Source organism: Aspergillus saccharolyticus (genome assembly GCF_003184585.1).
Source record: "Aspergillus saccharolyticus JOP 1030-1 unplaced genomic scaffold BP01scaffold_20, whole genome shotgun sequence".
Classification (NCBI taxonomy): domain Eukaryota; kingdom Fungi; phylum Ascomycota; class Eurotiomycetes; order Eurotiales; family Aspergillaceae; genus Aspergillus; species Aspergillus saccharolyticus.
Genome location: NW_020290630.1, coordinates 141,811 through 163,210, shown reverse-complemented (window position 1 = coordinate 163,210; position 21,400 = coordinate 141,811). Strand labels below are relative to the sequence as shown.

The following is a 21,400-nucleotide window of genomic DNA, read 5'->3' as shown; positions in this document are numbered from 1 at the left end:
AAGCTCCCCGAATTGGGCCAGCTCGATCCAATTGAAGGTCAGTTCTTCCACAACCAAGCTCTCGAATCCGTCACCTCTCCAGTCACGTGCTGCACCCAAAGGAGGGGCGCTGTGGGCGTCGCCCGAAAAAATTCGAGGTGAAAAAATCCCCTCCTCTTTCTCCTCCCCTCCTCCTATTTATTCCCTACTCCTCCCCTCCCCCTCCTTTTTCTTCTTCTTTTCACACACACACTCTTCACATACACACATACCTTCACAATGGGTTTCACTGACTTCGTTTCCGAATCCGGCCTCACCCGTATGTCTCTCTCTGTGCTTCTTTCTTCCCCTTCTGTTTCTTTTTGTTTCTAGAAGTCACTAATGGTGCCCCTCAGTCGCCAACAACTACCTGGCTTCCCGGAGCTACATTGTTGGGTAAGGCACACTTGATGATTTTGTCCCCTTTTCCCCTCCTTGTTTAAGGTTTTTTCCTCGTTTTTCATGATGAAAACAAATTGGTCCGTGTTTATGAGGCGGCTTAAGACCCCGCTGCAAGATTACACAACAATGCGAGCAATCGCGCTTCTGATCACTTGGAAAATCCTTTCTTTCTGTTGCGTTCCCTGCCTGACTGGATTTGATTGTCACCGGCTGTTGTATCACCTGGATGAACCCTAGCTGACCTGACTGAAGCGATGCTCCCTCCCAGGCCGATGTCGTGACCTTCAAGGCCTTCTCCAGCGCCCCTGACGCTGAGAAGTACCCCCACGTCGCTCGCTGGTACAAGAACATTGCCTCCTACGAGGCTGAGTTCTCCAGCCTCCCCGGTGATGCCTCCAAGGAGTACACCACCTACGGCCCTGAGGCCACCGAGCTCCCCACCAACCCTAAGGACAAGCCCGCCGCTGAGGACGACGACATGGACCTCTTCGGCTCCGACGAGGAGGAGGAGGACCCCGAGGCCGTCCGTCAGCGTGAGGAGCGTCTCGCTGAGTACAAGAAGAAGAAGGAGGCCAAGGGCCCCAAGCCCGCTGCCAAGTCCATCGTGACCCTTGAGGTCAAGCCCTGGGGTATGTTTATATCGCTCGATAGCATAGACCGATGCAATTACTAACTTTTGTTTTAGATGATGAGACCAACCTTGAGGAGCTCGAGGCTAACGTCCGTGCCATTGAGAAGGAGGGTCTCGTCTGGGGTGCTTCCAAGTTCGTTACCGTTGGTTTCGGTATCAAGAAGCTCCAGATCAACCTTGTCGTTGAGGACGAGAAGATCTCCCTGGATGAGCTCCAGCAGGAGATCGAGGAGGACGAGGACCACGTCCAGTCCACCGATATTGTAAGTTGCATCCATCACATCGAAGTTTACCACTTTGGTACTAACTCTGTCCCTACAGGCTGCTATGCAGAAGCTGTAAATGATTGTTGATGATAAACCATATGGTGTGACGATGGATTATTTATGTGATTCCACGGGAATTTACTGTCATGACCCTGAATAAATAAAAGCTGGCTTAGTCGGCGTGACGAATAATAAAAAAATCGAAAAATTATACCCAATTCAATCTGATTCTTTGTAGCTATCCAAGTTGCTATTCGTACCTAGTCACTGCCCCTCATCCTCGACCCCTCATCGAAGTCCGGTAGACAGCTGCAAGCTAGCTGCGCGTCCAGTAGCAATCAAGCCAGAGGTCAATGCTGCCCAATCTAGTGGGGTGCCATTCACCGGGCCAGATTATCTGCAAGCACGGGATTGACGTTCCAACCTTACGGACAGTGCACTGCATCAAATGTCTCCCCGGTCTCCCGTACAAACCACCTCCGCAGATCGATGCAGCTCCGTTGAAGTTACTATCAGAGGCACCAAGCTCACCTCCACTCACGCAAAACATCACTATTCCAATTCAAGACTAAAAACAAGTCTTGGTCGTGCGATACGGAAACATGGGATTCTTCTCCCGCCTCTTCACCTTCATCGGGCTGGTGTTGCTCGCCCATGCGTGCGTACTTCCTTTTCTCTCCGCAAACAAACCCTCAACCCACGTTCCTCCGCACAGCGCAGCAAAAGCGCAGCATAAACCCTCATCCACCTCCTATCTAACCCAAACCCACACACCATCTAACCCGGCTCCCTCCACCGTCTCAATGGTAACCCCTACTAACCACTAAACAAACAGAGGATACTCCGCCCACGAACACACCCTCCTAACCAGCAGCAACACCCACACCCTCTATTCGACGACCACAGCAACCACAACCACCCCCCATCTCCCCCCGGACATCGTCATCGAAGCCCTCGTGGCTCTCGTCATCGTCTCCGTGGGCCTTGTCCTCGGCACCGAAAAACTTAAACCCATTAGCTGGAGGGATTGGGCCGGGGAGATCGAGCGCGAAGGGAACGCCCGGCATCCGTATCGGCGATTGGATGAGCGGTATTCGTTTTGGGATGTGAGGGTAGGTTTCTTCTTCCCTTTCAGTTCAGGCATGGGAGTTGAGGCTAGGCGAGGGGGTGTTAAGGGGGAGCTCCCGGGGGTGTGAGCAAAAGGGAGGATTTGGTGGAAGTGTGGTTTATGTGTGGACAATGCTGACTTGGTTTTTTTCCATGACGATAGGCAAAGAGGAAGGAGTTTGCGGACTGGATCAGGGCGGCGGATTTGGGAGAGATGGTTGAGGAGAAAAAATAGCGGTATCTTCTGGGATTGTCTGTCTATATGATGATTGGATCTGGTGGGTTTGTTATGAGGATGGCCCGGAATAATCTCAGTCTGTTTTTGGGGCGGGTGAGGTTATCTGGGTAGATAGATTCAGGGTACATGTCAAGTATCAAGTATTTCTCTTCTATGTGCTTCTTCTGTTTTCATGATAGGTCGGTGATATGTGTCGTTGTCAAGTTGAGATTTGGTGAAGCTATAACTATTCCTGGAGTAGTAGCTTTGAGGTGAAATAGTAGTGAGCAGAGTCTGGGTGCTATGCTATGGAGATATGCTCTGTCACTCGCTGAAGGCAATAGCCGGCACCTTCCCCTGTCTCAGCAAGAGAAGCGTGCCTCCTCGCAACAATCCACTTTGTATATGCCCACTTGGCAACCCTCATCTAAGTCCATCCCACCTCTCAACCTCTTCTTCTCACATAAGCCCTAGACAGCCCCTCATCAGATCAAGATCTAGCTCATGGCACATCACCCCCTTACCCCTGCCGCAGTTTCATCATGTACGAACGATATCCATGTTTCAGCCTTGTTCTCGGGCCAGGAACGAGGGGTCGGAAGAACGTGTTCGTTGATCGATCGCATCTATATCACTTGAGAACTGGTGCAGTGATCTACGCTCTCTCCCTTTCTCTCTCTATGTGTGTATGTATATATATGCATGATATGAACCAGGGCTCTTTGCGACAATCAATCGATGACGTGCAGATGGCTCTGTGATCGATGGGACCTCGCGTCTGGGTGCTGTTCAGATCATCGTGATCGCCTCTGGGAGGCGGGTTTCTGTCTCTGGATATGGGTCAATGAGGAAGTCGTGATCTGGGGACAGTTTAGCTTCGCATGGAGCTTCTGCGAGGAGGGAGCAAGTTTGGAGGCAGGTATGAAGACAAAACGCATATGCCCCCAACTGAAGTGAGTGTGGAAGAGCCCTTGTATCTCTGGCAGAAGATATATCGAAGTTGACATGCTCAATGCTTAATGGCTCGCGGTAGGTTAGAAGTAAGAATATGGGTGTGAAAAGCCCGACTCAACGCATCGCATACAGTGTACAGTACCTATTGATATCTCTATTCTTCGTGCCGTTAGAAAAAGTACGTTCCCATTGAAACTGTACACCCGACTCGGACAACTCTTTAGCTGACACCCCGAGTCCATCAAGACCAAGATAAACCTGTCAGGTTAATTGGAACCATGTCAGTCGGTCTTCTGTACATGTATACTCGTTTTGTCCATAGCTCCTCGGGGCATGGAAGAAGCAATCTTCATGGAGTAGAGAACTCCGTGGTATCATGTGGCCTCTGTAAGCAGCCTATTCAGGGTGCAGAAGACGGAGCTCCTGAACCACTTTTTGCTCGTATCCCAAGATGGATAGGAGGAACTTATCCAATGGAGTTCAGGATCAAGTCCTTGGATTTTGGCTAGGTGGGCCGTCTTAGACGACGGCCCAGCCGCAGCGGCATAAGAAAAGCAATCGAGCGCTGCCGGGCGAAGTTACTACGAGACATATCACGACGGGTATGGAAAGAGGGTGGAGTATAGAGTGCAGATTGAGACACGGAGAGGTGGTAGAGAACACCAACAAGTAAGTAAGCAAGCAAGCAAGCAAGCAGCTTCTACTCCGTAGTTCCACTCGAATAGTTCGAGATACTCCATTCGATGGAGAGGGCAACTGTACTTCGTACTCCGTACTCCGTCCCAGCCACCGCCCAATTCGCCTCTTTTAGAGGGGAGACCAGGTCGCTTTCCTCGATCGTAGCTCGAACCCCAACCTCGATTGGCTGTCGTCCGCCCAAGCGCAAATTAGTTCAATTTTAGCGACATCGGGCGGGAAAGGCGCTCCACCGCAAGTCCTGGGGTATCACAGTCATACAGAATCCACCGAAATTGGCGGGATGAGACAAGGGCGGGATGGGAGACAAAGGGCCGCTAAACCGAAAGGGGGGGGGGGCCATCGCAATACTAAAATACTACTCCGTACTCCGTGTGAATTAGGACGAAGACAATCCTGCCATTCACTCTGGTCTTCCTTGGATCGTTATTTATGTCATTTAGAGAGAGAAAGGATCGGGAGTATGCTCACTCCTGGTAGGTGCATCCTTGCCTCGCTTTACTAGGACAGTAATTGTGATTTGCCTTGCCGGAGATTTTGTCACCCCTGATACGACCGTACCTTACGGTAGATTGTTCTGGCCCTGGTGTCTCGAATGGGCGGATCGACAAAGCGCCCCCCCCAGTTACACAGTCTTGGGGCAATGGGCACACTGCTTCTGTAAAGTAAGTGTGTGTAATTGAGAGCCCAGGCAAAGAGGGTGCTTTTTCTTGTCTTATGCTCTTGGCACCCCGGTTTTGGTATCAAAGTCACTTCCCTTATGTCCCTTGACCTGCTCCATAATCCATATTCTGGCTGAAAGGATGAGACAACCAGTAGACCTTCATTCGTGGCAAGCCCTTCTCAAGGGATCGTAATGATCTTACGTCAGGGTGAATGTGTGAGCAGTGTTGGATGATGCGTCTTTCCGGTGGTCGTTACGTGGACCGCGTCAGTGACAGCGATACCAGCGGGTGGGATGAGGATGGCTTTGGTCACACTTGAAGGGAGGCTCCGCGGTTGATGATGCGGCAAAGAATCCGGCCCAGTCACCAGACGCGAGTGAATCACCAGGTATGGATGGGGAGGGGGAAATTATTTCCTGCAGTTGCGGTTTTACCACTCACTCACTGACTAGTTCACGACTGAAGAGGGGCGAGAATCCATCATCGGCTAGACCCGCGCTGTGGTCCACGGGTGTTGTGCCCGTTGGTGGGTGGTTAAACAAGAGGCTGGTTGAAGTGAATCTGTAACCTACAAAGAGATAACTTGACCGAACACTAACACTGCGCTTCGGATAACAATGGTTCGGAGTGCATGCAGATTGGATGTCCAGAGAAGAATGGGTGATAGATGGCTGGGAACGTACTTGTGTCAATGCCATTGCTATCGGCCCATCCGAGCATCTGCAGTGGTCTTGTCCTCGGATGGGACCCCAGCATGTGCTCTGTTGTTGTTGTTGTTGTTCGAAAAGTAAGAAAAGTAAAGCTTATTGCTCGGGGCACTGCAGTATGAATGACTTAGGTATAATAAAGATAATAAACAAAATAGTAAGTTTAGCTAAATTACTAGGTATTCTTGAAGGTCGCATCTCGCCATCGCCCATGGGTAGATCGACGGCACAAGCCTTCTGATTGGCGGGGCCAGCCTTGGGCGACAGGCTGTGAACCCCCAAAAATAGCAAAAATCGCAAAGATAGCAGAAAGGCATACGCAAACCTCCTTCCTGCCGTGGTTCGTATATGAATTTATGATTTTTTTTTTATCCACCGTGTGGTCTCCGTCTCTAGTCCGTCTTTAGGCGTTTTAGTCAAGATGGTGGGCAATTGGACCTCTTGGCATTGGTTGCCCGAGACAGTAGTAGTACGTACTCTGTTCCAGTTTGCTTGCCTCGGTGCAGACGCTGAACAGGGCTGATTGTGCAGAGAAACAAAAAGAAATATGGATCAATCATTTAATTCTTTCATCCACTACAGAGTACCCCGTACCTGGTCTGGCCTGCCTGCTTGCCTGCCCTGTCCCCTGCCTCCTCCTGTCTATTTAAAGGGATGCCCCTGCGCCTGTCATCCTCTCTGTCCCTTTTCCTTTCCCAAGTGATATAAAGTAACCCCCACGGTCGTTTCCTTTCGAGGCCTCATCCATTCGCTTCGCTCGCTGCCTGCTTCAAGAGACATTCGCTTGTGACTCTCGGCCGCATCTCCATACTCCGCGCTCGCCTCCACAATCGCTCCACCAGATCTAATCCACCTACGATCACAATGCGTTCCTCTATCTTCCTGCTTGCTTTCGGCGCTCTCGCCGCTGCGCAGTCCTCGGCTGTTGTGGTAAGCAAACCTCTATCACTCTAACAAGCCAACGCCATTGCTGACATGGTGCTAGGCTCCCTCCGCTGCTGTGACCTCTCAGCCTGTTATCCCCACCTCGCAAGGCTCTCTTCCTGCTGGTGCTTCTAGCGCAGTCATCGGCTCCAGCGCTCCTGCTTCGTCCTTCTCGACTGTAAAGACCAAGACCACCACCGCGAAGACTGAGTCTACCACCTCCACCAAGACTTCCTCTTCCTCCTCCGAGACCAGCGGCTCCTCCACGAGCAGTAGCAGCTCGGAGGGTGCTGGTGTTCCTCTCGCCACCATGGCCCCCATGGGTCTCGGTGTTGTGGCCGGTGCTGCTATCGCTGCCCTCCTGTAAAGGGCATTTTCGGCGACAATACCTACCCTCACCGGTCGACGACCTCCTTGCTTTGATCCTTCGGACCCAGTCGCCGAGCCTTACGATTCCGTAGGCGGCTGTCGAGTCAGGGCGAACCCGGGTCAAAAGATACCTTGAACATAAGACGTTTCTCGGTCGGGAGGACATGTACCATTGATGGGAGAGCTGCTTTCTCTGTTGATCCTTTCTCATTCCCCCTTTTGTTTTGCTGTCAAAGCCGCACCTTGTTCACCAAAGTTGCATGACTGCGGCGTACATAAGAGCTTTTGATTCTTTTCTAGTAATTTTTAATTGCTTAACGAGGACATGGTAAATACACAAAGACAATTTCTCACGGAGCAGGATTTAGTCCTTTGTACAATCTTGCACTTGTATCTATCTCGTGTATGGGTTGAAGTGAAGTAGAGGGATGAGGAATTGTTTTAAAGTAGTGCCTGAGCGTACTGCAAGACATCTGAAGTCGTTGAAATAGTCTGGCAGTCCGATCGATAGTCGATGATAATTATGGAGACCCTCCACTTTGATTTACAGAAGGCCCGGGAGGTGGTCCGCCCTTTCCCCTTAACCAGCCAACTAACTATTCCTATTTGGGTGGATTACCTCAGCTAATAACACTTCCTAAAACGCGCACCGCACGCGAAACACACACGTGACTGGGCTGCTCTGCGCGTTTGTTTTGGGATCCCAGTTGGGTCTAGTTGCCGTCCGTCAGCTTCACATCATCAAAACAAATGAGTTGTTCGGGACGTCGCTGGAGTGACTGCGGCCTCCATACAAAAGTACTGGGTGTTACAACATCTCAGACTACTCTTTGACCCTGAGATCTGGAGATAACACCAGAGACGTTTGGTGCGGATTCGTCATCTGACTTTCTGTTCGCTACTTTTTTTTCTGTGCTCTTGTGCGATCATTTTATCTCAATCTTACTACTGCGATCAAGGTCGTCTTCTAGCAAGTCAAACACAGAGCCGACAGGATGGTATAACTCTCCCTTTTCTCTATTCAAAAGCATATCTTATCCCAGAAACACACATGATGCTAATGATCCGTAAAGGGGGCAGCGAGCTTCCGCCGTCTCGCAGCAGACCACGCTGCATTGCATGAGGAGCTACCGCCCAACTACCTCTTCCCTCCGGACGATGCCACCGCCGACGATTTGACACAGCTTACGGTTCTTCTGGCTGGGCCACAGGGCACCCCTTACTCGCAAGGACTATGGCGGCTACACCTCAAGATGCCAGATGACTACCCCAAAAGTCCCCCCAAGGCGACATTCAAGACTCGCATCTGGCATCCCAATGTGGAGGAGTTGACGGGGGCTGTCTGCGTGGATACTCTGAAGCGGGACTGGAAGTCGACGTTGACATTGAAGGATGTGCTGATTGTAAGTTGTTTGCTCCGATTAGACAACGATTAGTGATCCCTGTCTGACATAGTGCTCGATACGAACAGACGATTTCTTGCCTTCTCATCTACCCTAACCCAGACTCCGCACTGAACTACGCCGCGGGCTCCCTCCTGCAAGGCGACTACGATGACTTTGCCCGTCAGGCCAAGCTGATGACATCCGTCCATGCTTCTGTCCCTGATGAGCTCAGGAGCGCAGTCTCCGAAGCGAAGATGCGGGGCGAAGACGCCGGCACCACGATTCCAATCGAGCAGGATGAACCCCGTACTCTCAGGCCACGCAAGGGGACCAGAGTCACATCTGTGACGATGAAGAAACGGACAACCCGGAAGATCAGCTCGAGAACTACACCAGAATCCGAATCTACCACAACCCCTCAGACAACCTCAGCAGCCGTGCCATCCCCCCCAAACGATTTTAGCAGCATACGCAAATCCTCGATCTCTCTCACAACCGACCCTATTGCCCACCGTGAAAAAGAACACCCCCTAAACCTCCAGTTGCATTCAACCACCAACAACGAACAGGAGCAGAATAATGAAAATAATGACAATGATGAATCCACCTCTGACTCCGAAACCTCCACCAACGCTAGCAAAGAGAACAACCCTTCTCTATCCCCCTCGCCCGTTCGCACGTTCCCACCTCCCGCCCTCCGCAAGAACATCCACGGGAAACGCCCCCTCTCCGTCCTAACCCTACCACTGGACATGGACGACGCATCCCCGACCTCATCCGCCGACCTCGAAGGCAATGCCTCCACGCCCTCCAAGCCATCCGCGTCGGACAGGAATATTGCCGCCAACCAAACATCATCCTCTCCGACCTCCTCCCCGACCTCATCATCCTGCTACCACACAGAAAATGACAACGAACCCAAGGACAAAGACCAAGCTCCCTTCCACCATCAACCCCGCAACAAATCCCCCAAACTCTCTATCCCCAAGCACGGCGCCTCACCCTTAACGGGCGTCAACGCCTCTGGCCGCATCCGCGACGACGACCTCGCCCCAACGTCAACAGTTGACCTCCAGATCTTCGAGGACCCTTCCTCGTCATCCTCGTCCGGGGACGAAGAGGACCGCCGGCGTCGCAGCGGTGACGGCAAGGAGAATCCCCTGTCCAAGGACCGGCTCCCTTCTTGCGCGAATCCACCTCATGGCACATCATCCAAGCAATACCCTCCGCTCTCCATCCTAGGACCTTCCACGACAACCACAATCCCGAAAACTACGAGTACTAGTACTAGTAGTACCTCTCGACGAGCCGTCTCCGCCTCCATCCCATCGGGGTCGAAACCGCTCCGCTCCGCAACAACAGGCGCGAGAAAGGTATCGGCCTCGGCGGCTGGCTCGGGCAAGAAGGTGAAGCCGAGGATTGGTATTCGGAGGTTGTAAAATATCGACTTCGCCTTCTTCTCCAAAACCCCTCTTTCCTCCTCCCTGTCCTCCACGGACTTAGGGGTGTCAGCATTATGTGCATTGCGAAGCCTGGGGGGAGTCCGATATCGAAGGGAAGTAAGATTGTTTTTCATGCTGGAATGAATGGGATTCGGCCTTGCTTGCTTTTTTAGGATACGTGGATGGAGTCTAGTTAGTTTGTTTGGGTATCTTAGCCTGGCGTTCTGTTTTGTACAAGTAGTCATTGTGTACACTCTGCACTGCATTGCGATTTGACGGTGCCCTCGAAAAGTTAGTCGGTTACTTGGCTTGTAATGTGTATGCATACTCAGGGGTTCCTGTTCATAGCCTTTCCGCCCATGGCTGCACATGTATCATCGGAAATGATGTTAAACCTAATATCACGGCTTCGAGTGTACTATGCCTGGGGTACCTTCGGACCATGCATGTAAGCCAGTGGCAACTGTTCGTGACCGCCCTTAGTCATTTCTATCGTTTCCCATAAGGACGAGATATGAAGCTTTTCAACCAAGTGCCAATCATGAGTCGTGATATAACCGGCACATGTGACCTTTAAGTGCCCAGTAATACTACGTTTTTAAGGCACCTTACCGAGCACAAGTGAGCCCTGAGCTTCAAGCAGTAATCCGAAACATGTGCTAATTGAAACCAATGCAATATCTAATAATGAAGTCACAAAATCTGCCGAGACACTTTCGCTTGACTGGCTTTCGATCTGGCCAAAAATAACCAACCCCCCTCTCTCGTCACGTCACATCAAATCAGGCATCTAGCCTGCAGAGCTTCATGATCGACAACCCGTAGAGATACTTCTCCATTGCAATGGGGTCCCGCTTTTCAATCTCCTTCAGTCAGGTCCATAAGAGGTCCTGCTGCGGTGAGACTCAAGTCAGGCTCGTCCCTTCCTCTGGAAGAGCTTCAAATATTATAGAGATAACCGGAACACGCTCGCCTGATTAAAAAACTTATACCACCACGAGCATAAGGTGGTGGTGTCCCGTGCAACCCGTGCCAGGCTCAGCCGAAGGAGACAATAAAACCGCACGACGACCATGAGACAGCCACCCTATAACCCGCTAAGCAATGACCAAATCTGTACTGTAAACATGTAGAACACATTCAGAGAAGAGTATACGGCCCCAGTCACAGAGCGTAGGGATTAACAGAGCGGATAGTAAGGCAACTGTGACTCTGGTTAGTTTGAGGCACCCTACCAAGGAGAAACGGTGAGGGAGAAACTTACGGTGGACTCTTGCTCAAATCAGTCTTCAGAATGATGGGTACGCGAGACATCTCGGTGACATCCTGGATGTACTCGCCATCCTCCTCGCGGAGCTTGAACAACCGCAGGTACTTCTCCTTGTTGGTCAGTTTGGCTTCAGGAGCATCGCCACTGACGGTCGCAATCTTGGGATCAGACCGTGTTCGGTGAGGCGCCTGAGGGAGATGACCATTGCGAGTGGGCGAAGGTGGCATGCTCTGGGTGGAACGGTCGGCAGCAGAGTTCAAGGAGACACCAGCAGCCATCTCAGTGACTTCGGAAACGTCGTCATCATCGTCGAACAAAGCGTCCACATCATCATGCGACATGGTACCAGTCTCGGTCTGTCTACGGATAGCTTCTTCACGCTCGCGAGCACGCTCACGTGCAGCCTCGGCTTCGCGTGCTGCAGCAGCAGCTTGAGCCGCACGAGAGTTGGTAGACTTCGGCCGCTCGTCCTCGGGGATATAAGCCGAGGATGGCACTCCCTTCTCCCAGTAAAGCTCCAGAACACGAGACTCCTTGCGGAATTCAGCCTTCTTCAAGGGCAGCTGGTCACAGTGAACACGCTTCTCAAATCCGTATTCTGGGATGAGAACGTCGAAGGCGGACTCATAAACGCAGAGCACGATACCCTCGCTAATGAGATCACCGCCATGCTCTTGGCGGATCTTGTCCATGCTCCTGCAGGCTTCAATGTGAACACTCTGCTCCTGGGCATTGTGTGCCGAGTCCTTCTTGTTGTTGCAAAGATCGGCAGTCTTGTTCAATGACTCAAGGTCCTCCGAGAGCTCAATAGCACCGTTGGACAAGACAGCCTCGAGCTGACGATGGACGAGCATATCCGCATACCGGCGAGAAGGGTTAGTGAAGTGTGTATATACAGGCAGGTTGAGTGTATAGTGCTGGCGCTGATCGTCAGATGCACTGCCGGCCACGTAGTACTTGGCACGCTGCATCGACTTCATGAGAAGCGTCTCCATACCCTGTATTTATGAGCCAAGAGTGTTCGTATGTCAATCAAAAGGGACAATCTCACCTTGCGCAAATCGTCATCCTGAACCTTGCAGAGACTGCTCTGCAGGGTTCCGCTACTGGTTGGATCCAAGCCGAACCCGAGTCTGTTCATCCTGTCCACGAAAAGCTGAAGACGGCGAGCGTTGGGTGGGGTTTGACGCCGGAGGAAGGCCTTATCAGGCAAGGCAGCGGCCAAGCGACGAGCGACCAAAGAGTCGGCCTTGAAGCTGAGTTCTTCGACCATCTCGCGGACGGGAGAGGAATCAAAGATGTTACCCTCGACCGGTACATTCTCATCATCCAGCTGATACAGGAGACGGAGAGGAGGGATCTGAGAGATTCGGTTGCCGAACCTAGCCTCCTTGAACCGTGAAGTGACAGCCTTATCGTGAAGAATAAACTATTAGTTTTTGCCCAGTCAAAAAAGGATGCTGCCAACAAAATCACTTACATGTAGAGCCCTGACAGTGTCAGCAGCAATGCCCGGAGCAGCAACATTTGTTGTTCCCTGAAGGAGGGAGTTGACATCATCATAACTCAGGCGACCGGAACTCTTGATGATGGCCTTACCGATCCACACGTCATCATCGATGGCACCTGTTTCCGGGTTGGCTTTGAGAATTACACTGACTGTCAACCGATCTTCGCCTGGCAGCAAGGCGCACAGTTCAGTAGACACACGAGGAGGGAGCATGTTCACAATTCGGTTCATAAGGTAAACAGCCGTGCCTCGCTTCTTAGCCTCGCGATCGACAAGGGAGTTGGCTTTGATGAAGTGAGCAATATCCGTTACATGGATACCGATCTCCACCTTTCCATCGGCCAGAGGCTTGATGTGGTAGGCGTTGTCAATCTGCTTAGCTCCACTGGGGTTGATGGTGAAAGTCGTCTCCTGGCGCAAGTCCCGACGGGAGGCGAGCAGAGCATCGCCCTCGCTGGCTACAGACCAGTCTTCCCAGCCAATACTCTTGAGAACAGCATCGGAGAATTCGTCTCCACCGAAGTTGTTGTCCCGCAGCAGCGCTTCGGTCTCCACCTTCAGGTCGCCCATCTCGCCTAGCTGTTCAACAAGGGTACCGAAGGGATGCAAAGATGTGATCGGCCAGCGCTTGATGCATGCGACAAAGATTCGGTTGGCGTATTCCTGGTGTTTCTCCACGAAGTCGCGGGGAGCCTGTTCGGTGGGGATCGCAATCAGAGGGACACGTTTATCAGTGGGCTTGAACCAGACGATCTTGGGCTTATCCTGCTGGCGCTCCTGCTGTTGACGACCGTGACCGCCATCTCTGGCTAGCCGTTCGGCCTCCTGCTTCTCCTTCGTCGCCTGGCTACTGGGACGAAGGAGACCCAAGGTTCCAGAGAACATTTGCCCGGCGATACGCTCAATAACGGCAACGATATGTCCCGCATAAAGGGGCTTCTGCTCGTCACTGATCTCATCTTCCTCAACCAAAAGAAGGCTTTGACCTTCAACCTCGACATCGTCATTTTTCTTCTGTGTCGGTCGCTGACGAAGACTGCCACGGCGACGGATACTGCCGTCGGGACCAACTTCTTGACGGTCACCGTTGGCGCCAGAATCAGACCGAGACAGCTTATCATTTCCAGCAGTGCTACCGGAACGAGCGTCTGTGATATCCTTGCGCTTCTTCTTTTCCTCCTTCTCTTTCTTCTGAGCCCACACCTCATCGACATCGAGAAGCTCGACTGCCACATAGTCACCCTCAAGAGCACGGTTGCGGTCTTTGCTTCCACAGATGAAAATATCGGCATCCAGGTCAGGGGTAGTGACGTAAGCATCAGAGCGATTCTTCTTGTTCACACGGAGGATACCAGCCACGAGCTGGCCATTGCTCAACAGAGCAGGCAGGTTTGCCTGAGGCAGGTATGGAGTGAAGAGAGTCTTCCGCTGTTGCTGCTGCTGCTGTTGCTGCTGCTGGGCAGATAGCTGAGGCGGAGCATGCTGACTAGCTTGAAGACCGAGACCCTGGCCGCTAAGCTGTCCGTTCTGCTGCAGAGCCTGAAGCTGTGCAAGTTGGAGGGGGTTCAGTTGTTGTTGGCCACCAAACAACTGCGGAGGGGCCATCATGACTTGACCTTGAGGTAACTGGATCAGCTGGGGCTGCGCGGGGTACTGGAACTGCCCAATGGAACCAATAGACTGGTTCATGGATGCACGAGCACGATGCCCGGGCTGGAAGCCACTGCCCTGTTGTCCAAAGCTCTTCTGTTGATCCTGGCCCTGAGCTTGATTATTGGGCTGGCGCCAATTACTGTCAAAGTTTCTCGATCCAGACCGAGCGTGGCCGGCCTGACTGCCACGGCGTGGATTATCAGAGCCACTGTCATTAGAAGCAGGAAACTGGAAGCCACCGGCGCCGCGGCCAGACAGAGAGCCTCGGTTTCCACCCACAGCCATTGACTGACTGCGACCATGGCCACCAGCGCGGATATTGCCAGCGCGATGCATACCCAAACCTTGAGGAGCCTGTGTCGCGGGCGGGGTCGACTTGCCATCCGAGCTCTGCGCAGCATCGGAAGATTCGCCAGTGGGAGCCGGAAACTGGAAACCAGATGCTGTCCTTTTCTGCTGCGCAAGCTCAGCGGCTTTCTTTGCCTCGGGAAGTGCAAGCGAGTGACGTCTTTGATGGCCACCACCACCAGGAGGACCTCTCTGGCCACGTCCATGACCTCCATTTTCAGTCTTTGGCTGGTGGCTCTGTTGTTGGTTATAGTCCGAGTATCCTGAGGCTCCAGAGGATGGAGCTGGGGGAGGACCCATTCCCAAGCCAGGAAGGGCCGATTGGTTGCGTCGATGCGAATGCTGGGTGGGAGCGTTCAACCCGACACCAAGTTGTTGCTGGGCGAGTTGTGGATATTGGAAGGCGTTGATCTGTGGAGTTACGCCTCCCATGGAAGCTTGGCCTTGCAAAGAAGGAGAGAATGCCGAAACCTGGCTCAGCTGCTGTGGTTGTAACAGACCCATGTTGACATATTGCTGATGCGTAGCTGCGATCTGTTGTTGCTGCTGCTGAAGCAGCTCAATCTGTTGCTGAATCGCCAATTGCTCCACTATGGAACGGACAGATGTCAATAACAGTGGTTCTGAAGGAGACTACAGGGTTTGAAGCTTGAATAAGGTGAGAATCGAAGAGAACTTACTCATGAGAGGAGTCAACTCCGAGGGGCTCCTTCTGTGGGCGATGTGAAGCTTGCGCCCTGCGGGGCCGGGGACACCGGATTGATTCTGCTGGTCCATCTTTTCGGATGAATAGATCACCGGCTATAATGTCTCAAGGGAAGAGCGTCTGTCGAAGATTGGCCCGCTATGGCGACGAGAGAGCGTTGGAAGCGATGGACGAACGCTGGTGAGCGAATAGGGGGGTGGGGAAGGGAAACCGATCGATGGCAGTACTGGAACAACGACTGAGGGATGCTGCGTTAAACTAGAAAGGAGAACGATAGGTCAGATGGCTGAGAGAAAGAGACAGTACGAGCAAGAAGATGCAGCGATGGATTGGGGTGTTGCAGAACAAAGGAAAAGACAAGGTGGTAAGGAAAGAGGCGGAAGGAGGGGGAGCTTCAGTGGGCAAACGGGAAGCTGCGATTACCCCATACCAGCAGTGACATCAACCAAGGTACTGCTGGGAAAGAAGCGAGGCGAACCGGGGCGAGAATGTGGAGGCAACAGAACCCAGTCCGAAGGAACGATTGAAAATGATCAGGATGCAAGCAGCTCGCATAGCTTGCAATTCAATGCTTACCTGTTTTTAACGATTGTCCGACTTCTGTGGGGGGGGGGAAGGTCCTGGGGAGAATTTGCTTTCGCACTTCTCTCCTTTAATTTTTTTTTTTGGCACGGGAGCGGGAGACAGCCGGTTAACTTGAAGAACGAGAAGCGGTGGGCCCGGCGAAATTGAGATAAGAAGCAGGGAGTACCAAGAAGCCAAAGAAGCAAAACCAATATATTCAGAGAGAAAGCAAGGTTGCGATGGGAGAGAGGATGTGGGAAAGGACACCGTGCGGGGCCCGATGAGGGACGGCAAGAACCGAAAAGAGAGGAATGAAGCTTGACTGAACAAGCAGGAGGGAGGGGAGGTGACTTGTATTTTTGGGGGTGGGGAGATTTTGATAGAAGTTTAAGTAGAAGAAAGAGAGAGAGAGAGAAAACTGGAGAAGGGGAAGAGGTAGAGGAGGAAGAGGAGGAGGAGAAGGAGGAAAAGAAGAAGAACGAGGAGGGGAAAAAGGGAAAGGGAAAGAGAAGCACCGAGTTCAAGCGGATGTTTGGGAGCTATCGTCGGTCAAGCAGCCAAAGGAGAGAGTGGAGTTGGTCCCCTTCTGCCAAAATGACTTGCATATATTATTCTTTTTCCCCCTCTGCAAATGGGCAAAGCTCGTTATTTTTCGATTTTTCTGACTTCCTGCTTTTCTAGCGACGAACAAACAATTCTTCACGACGATAGGAGTCTGATCGGAAGCTTGGGGATTCTGTCAAGATGATGATGGTACGGAAGAGAACGGAGTCTCTTGCCTCTTGGAGTGGCAGAAAAAGGGGGATGATGGGAGGCAACCCAAGTGAATCTTGCACCACAACGCTGTTGAGCTGACGTCGTTTCTGGCAATGAGGCACAAAAACAGTCCTGTTGTTATTCCAAACCAGATTGTTCTTGGCTCTTCCTCAGCCAAATCAACACGCACACGAGGGAAGTGGGTTTATCTGACAGAGAGAGAATGACAGATAAGCCAAGACTATCAATGTTATTACTCAAGGCCTGGTGAATAACCTGAAGGAATGAACAGGAAAGTCCAAAGTAAAGAGGGAGAGAGGGGATAGTCAGGAGAAAGGAGGGAGGAGGAAGGCCAAAGGCGAGAAGAAGAGAGGAGGATGAGGAGAGAGAATCAAACGAAGACAAAGTAGAAGAAAGAAGATGGGAAGAGGGGAAATGGGTTGGGGTGGGGGGGAAGGAATGAAGATGATGAAGAATAGAGAGGAGAAAGCAAGAGGGAGATCCGTTTAGTGTCGCCATTAGTTGGTAGCTGTATGCGAGTAGCAGCATGTAATCGTAATCTGACCAAGTTAGCAGACGCTGTAAGGATACCACAGATATTACCAGAAAGCAAAAGTGAATCGATTCAGTCATATGCAGATTACTGATCCTAAGGTCAACATTGCTCATTATATGCTGAAGTAACCCGATTCACACAGTAACTAGTAGCAATACAGTCTATAAGTACGAGAGAGTGAGTGATAGATAGTAGTTAAAGGGCTCAAGATATAGGAAAATGTGGGGGAAAGGGCCCAGAATCAGATACATAGTCTATAAACTACTTAATTGAGATGGGGGTCCTTCTTGACATGCACGCAAGTGAGTCAGTCAGTCACTGTAGTTATGCCAGCAGATTTAGAAATAACTTTGGTATATGTATTTCCAACCATCGCTGGACCCCGACCAGTAAGGAATTAAACTTCCCATGTCAGTAATAACCCAGAACGTACCATACTTGGGAGCTCAACAGGGTCTGGTTCCATCGTCTGCTCCGGCCTGTCACTCCTCTCGGCTTTGCCACTAGGTTGCCACTGCGGTTGACCCATTTAGTTATACGGAGTAAAAATTATGTACAGTACGCGCGTCTGTCCACTCATGAGCTTGTCACAGACTCACTCACAATGACTGTTCAGGGGACTCCTCAACTGCAGGGCCAGGGACGGGCTATCCGGCACTTGCATTATCATTGAGTTCTTACTCTCCGGAGGTCTGATCCACTGTGCTTGAACGGCGGCGCCTAATCCAGGCTTGGAGCCTATGGGGAATTTGGGGTTTAGGGAATGGAGTCCACGCAGTATGGCGGTGAGTTGTCTAACTTAACAGTTTAGACTCCCATCGGATTCATTCGCAGCTCACTAAAATCCATCTAAACTTTTTAGGCACATCAAAAATAGGGCTACCTGCATCTAGCATGTGGGAATAGCTTGGTGAACCCCGGATAGTATAACTTCTTGCTTGCGGTTCCCGTCTGCATAGATAGTAAGACCAGCGCTGGACGACGCGAGTCAGCTTGAGGCAGATTTGGTAACAGCTCGTCTGGATAAATTTGGGGTTCCGTTCGCCCCTGTTATGGGGTCTCTTGAGCTGACCGTCCTCAGCAATTGAGGTGGGTTGGTGTTCTTGGTATCTTACTGGTAGTGGGCGAGGTATCCAGCGGTATCAATCCGTTTCCCCGATGAATTGACTTGTCCAATGGTGGGCAAGCTGGATATCCACAAAGCGAAACAGGCGGGGCTCTGGACAAGCCCATACCCATGAGGTGCTGTTGGGTGTGAGAGACAGATTAAATGGAGGTGTTGGCCTGGCCTTCCTGACTGAAGGATGGCGTCAGAAGCGAGTCAGACCGCGGAAATTGATGACATGCTTGATATGAGTATCATGCCCGCTCTGCTTTCAAATTGAGTAATCCGTACTGTGGTTGTGATCGGAACGCAGATCATCATGGTCTGATTCAGGATTGATTAGACTATTTGTGGTGGGCTGCTGGAACCTCCGACCGCGGAACGGGAGGACCGAGCGATCCATGTCTGTTTTAGCCAGGCGGCCTGGTGCAGTAACTAGTGATGCAGCCCGGTTTGCTGGGTTTGCATTCCTAGGAACTGATGACTCAGCTCCGGAGCTCTGGTTCTTCCACGCCCAAACGTTCCGAATGATAGGATCGTGTACCAGCTCAGGATAATTGGCAACGCCATTTCTTTGTTTGCTCCTGTTCTGGCTGCCTCATGCCGCAATCTCGCTCACTTCAGTTCAATTGACTCCGTAAAGGGGTTTTGAGAAAGCTTTAGAGTCGCGTGTCTGGGTAGATTTACCCTCTGTCATAAGTCGTAAGTCGGAATATTCGGTTCCGAGCCAAGATGCGAGACATCTGCTAATCGCCAATTTCCTGCCATGCTTAGATCCACATTGTCGAGTGCTGTCTTCGTCTTTAGACTTGTCCTCCACACTCCTTTGTCAGTCTATACACCTACTGGGTGTCAATCCACTCAATCTCGCCTTCTGTCGTCTGGACGCCCCTATTGCTTGAGCTGGTTCCTGGCGATCGATTTCAACTACACTCTTTGAACTTGGTCCAGGTCGAGTTCCTTGTCCCTTCCTTCACCCATAACTGAGAGCAAACTGCAAAGACTGTCAAACATCGAGTCACAACATGGGGCGCCTTAGCTATCCTCCTCAAGTGGACAGCCCGTCCCGGCAACTTCTGCTCGACCTGACACGCGATCTTGAGCAGCTCAAGATCCATAATTCCGAGCTGAAGAAGGTTAAGGCTTACGAGCGCCGCTCCTTCTACGAGAACCTGGATCGCTTAGACAGCGAACGCGAAGCCCAACACAATGCGGCACTCGATAAAGTAGCCCAGTTGCACGAACAAGTTCTAGAGGAAGCCGAAGAGACACTACGTGCCCACCAACGAGCAGTTGAGGAAGAGCTTCGTCGGAAGGAGGAAGAAGCGCGAAGAGAGGCGGAACGCATCGAGAAGGAGAGATTGGAAAAACAGCGACGGGAGCAAGAGGAAGCCGCCCGGCGAGAAGCCGAGCGTAAGGCTGCCGAGGAAGCTCGGAAGAAGGCAGAGGCAGAAGCAGAGCGCAAGAGACGAGCAGCACAAGAGGAAGAAGAGCGCAAGGAGCGAGAGCGACGTGCGGAAGAAGAGCGCAAGGAACAAGAAGCCGCCGCGAAGGCAGAGCAAGAGGCCGCGCAGCGCCAGGCTGCAGAGTCGCAAAAAGCCCAAGCAGAACGACAACGGCGGGTCGGTGGAGGCCGCTTGACGGAAGATGAGGTTAAGGTTCAAGCCCGCTACGTCGAACTCCACCAGCACCTCAAGAAGTTCCGACAGTACCTGAAGGATGAAGGCAAGAGGAATGCAGCTGTGAAGCAGAATACGGGCGATATTCGGCGATCCATCGTGAAATCTGTTGGCCAGCTTCGTCGTGAAAATAAAGGAGGAAACAAAAAACAGGTGCCTATCTAGACCGTGCGATGCGTGATTTGATGACAAGCTGACCGTGTTGCTGCTCTTTTAGATTCAGGAAATCCGGGCCACGCTTGAGAAAGCCTCCTCTATCGCCGAACCATCGGTGGACATTCGCCAGTTCATGGCTTTCCCGCCGCCTGAGATCGCCAACTCGGAGGATAGCAAGGTTCCTGCCATGCTGATTTACGGACTCAACATCTTTTCCAAAGCCCTGATTGCTGGTCTCGTCACAGAAGCCGGAATCAAAACCGAACATGCCGAGCCAATCGGGATTGCGGCAGCACAGATATTCTCGCATGAACCTTTCATCTACAAGGGCCATCCGATGGTGGACATTCTCCTAGCGAAATATCGGGTTTTCTGCCCGGCGCTGTGGGGATTCTGCGGTGATGAGAAAACTGAAGGCGGGCGGCGTGCCGTGGGATGGAGACGGGATGGGCCGGACGGGCCTTGGATCAGCGAACAAGCCCATGCCGAACGCATGACCGCCCTCGGTGCCGGTTATGCCGCCATCACTCTGCGCAATTTCGGAAAAACCTCGCGCAAGAATCCCTTCCCCAACACCATGTTCTGGCAGTCAATGCACAAGATCTTGTCCATTCCCGTTGACGAGATTCAGGATACTCACATCACCCTTCTGTTCGCAATGCTCCGGAACTCGGCCGAACGCATCGTGGGTTTCTTCGGACATGTCGGGCTGGGCTTGATGAGACTGGCGATTGTCGAGTTTCCCAGCAAAATGCCCCATCAGAATATGACTGTTAACCAGTTGAAAACTCTTCAGGGACTCTACAAGCAACAGAACATCATCATATGAGCGGCAGGTAGCTAGTCCATGGGCCTTTCCTAGCCCACCGACCAGCATCTTGGCGAACAGGATGTAGGTTACTCCACCGGAGCTGTCAGTATCAATCGGGTCGGTGATGCTGTGCACTCCTGCAGAAATGGCAGCTCCCTTCACGAGCCTTGACCGAACTAAAGCCGAGCCTGGGCCGTGATCCTCCATGCCGAACTGCATGCAGCTCCAGGTAACCAATATGCGTGCCTCTGGATCAGGCAGCGCAGGGGCTCCTTGGCGCATATGATGGCATCAGTCTTACTTGCAAATCGGCTACCATCCCAATCAGGACATTTTTTTTTTTGTTCATGAATGCCCGCTTGATTACTTGCACGCTGGCCATCTATCCTCCTTGATTGGGGTTCTGTTGACCCTAGGAGGGAGTGCGGCCTATAGCTACGAGTATTTCAGAAAACCTAGCGAATGAGATCAATTATACCGACTAACATAATACAATTCGAGGC

General features: G+C 51.9%; 6 protein-coding genes across 6 annotated transcripts; 4 read left to right on the top strand and 2 right to left on the bottom strand.

The window, feature by feature from the left end:
* Positions 1-240: 240 nt before the first annotated feature.
* BP01DRAFT_342683 (translation elongation factor 1 subunit beta) lies at positions 241-1,533 on the top strand. The gene is made up of 5 exons (XM_025573490.1): positions 241-298; positions 375-414; positions 673-1,049; positions 1,106-1,314; positions 1,373-1,533. The coding sequence occupies exons 1-5, from the start codon at positions 259-261 to the stop codon at positions 1,391-1,393; spliced, it is 687 nt and encodes a 228-aa protein (XP_025430373.1). The 5' UTR covers positions 241-258; the 3' UTR covers positions 1,394-1,533.
* Positions 1,534-1,838: 305 nt separating this feature from the next.
* Positions 1,839-2,883, top strand: BP01DRAFT_321263 (membrane magnesium transporter family protein). The gene is made up of 3 exons (XM_025572723.1): positions 1,839-1,975; positions 2,153-2,429; positions 2,588-2,883. Exons 1-3 carry the CDS (start codon positions 1,920-1,922, stop codon positions 2,657-2,659), a joined length of 405 nt encoding a protein of 134 aa, XP_025430372.1. The 5' UTR covers positions 1,839-1,919; the 3' UTR covers positions 2,660-2,883.
* Positions 2,884-6,451: 3,568 nt separating this feature from the next.
* On the bottom strand, positions 6,452-7,282 carry BP01DRAFT_82023 (uncharacterized protein). The gene has a single exon (XM_025580141.1). The coding sequence runs from the start codon at positions 7,165-7,167 to the stop codon at positions 6,538-6,540; it is 630 nt and encodes a 209-aa protein (XP_025430371.1). The 5' UTR covers positions 7,168-7,282; the 3' UTR covers positions 6,452-6,537.
* Positions 7,283-7,713: 431 nt separating this feature from the next.
* Positions 7,714-9,953, top strand: BP01DRAFT_82011 (putative ubiquitin conjugating enzyme E2). Its single transcript, XM_025580140.1, has 3 exons — positions 7,714-7,954; positions 8,030-8,359; positions 8,428-9,953. The coding sequence occupies exons 1-3, from the start codon at positions 7,952-7,954 to the stop codon at positions 9,778-9,780; spliced, it is 1,686 nt and encodes a 561-aa protein (XP_025430370.1). The 5' UTR covers positions 7,714-7,951; the 3' UTR covers positions 9,781-9,953.
* A 994-nt stretch (positions 9,954-10,947) lies between these two features.
* Positions 10,948-15,341, bottom strand: ssdA (mRNA-binding translational repressor SSD1; the record flags this gene model as incomplete). Its single annotated transcript, XM_025571920.1, has 5 exons — positions 10,948-10,987; positions 11,048-12,051; positions 12,105-12,464; positions 12,534-15,154; positions 15,245-15,341. The coding sequence occupies 5 exons, from the start codon at positions 15,339-15,341 to the stop codon at positions 10,948-10,950; spliced, it is 4,122 nt and encodes a 1,373-aa protein (XP_025430369.1).
* Positions 15,342-19,276: 3,935 nt separating this feature from the next.
* BP01DRAFT_298809 (putative RNA export mediator Gle1) lies at positions 19,277-20,915 on the top strand (the record flags this gene model as incomplete). Its single annotated transcript, XM_025571925.1, has 3 exons — positions 19,277-19,664; positions 19,794-20,083; positions 20,148-20,915. 3 exons carry the CDS (start codon positions 19,277-19,279, stop codon positions 20,913-20,915), a joined length of 1,446 nt encoding a protein of 481 aa, XP_025430368.1.
* Between the last annotated feature and the right edge of the window lie 485 nt (positions 20,916-21,400).

Excerpts from the sequence above, each read along its gene's own strand:
- BP01DRAFT_342683 (XM_025573490.1), top strand. The coding sequence starts at position 259 with ATGGGTTTCACTGACTTCGTTTCCGAATCCGGCCTCACCC. Across the intron at positions 299-374 it reads TTCCGAATCCGGCCTCACCC|TCGCCAACAACTACCTGGCT; the intron begins GTATGTCTCTCT and ends GGTGCCCCTCAG. Across the intron at positions 1,050-1,105 it reads CCTTGAGGTCAAGCCCTGGG|ATGATGAGACCAACCTTGAG; the intron begins GTATGTTTATAT and ends CTTTTGTTTTAG.
- BP01DRAFT_82011 (XM_025580140.1), top strand. Across the intron at positions 8,360-8,427 it reads CATTGAAGGATGTGCTGATT|ACGATTTCTTGCCTTCTCAT; the intron begins GTAAGTTGTTTG and ends CGATACGAACAG.
- BP01DRAFT_82023 (XM_025580141.1), bottom strand. The coding sequence starts at position 7,167 with ATGAGAAAGGATCAACAGAGAAAGCAGCTCTCCCATCAATGGTACATG.
- BP01DRAFT_321263 (XM_025572723.1), top strand. The coding sequence starts at position 1,920 with ATGGGATTCTTCTCCCGCCTCTTCACCTTCATCGGGCTGGTGTTGCTC. Across the intron at positions 1,976-2,152 it reads CTGGTGTTGCTCGCCCATGC|AGGATACTCCGCCCACGAAC; the intron begins GTGCGTACTTCC and ends CTAAACAAACAG. Across the intron at positions 2,430-2,587 it reads ATTCGTTTTGGGATGTGAGG|GCAAAGAGGAAGGAGTTTGC; the intron begins GTAGGTTTCTTC and ends CCATGACGATAG.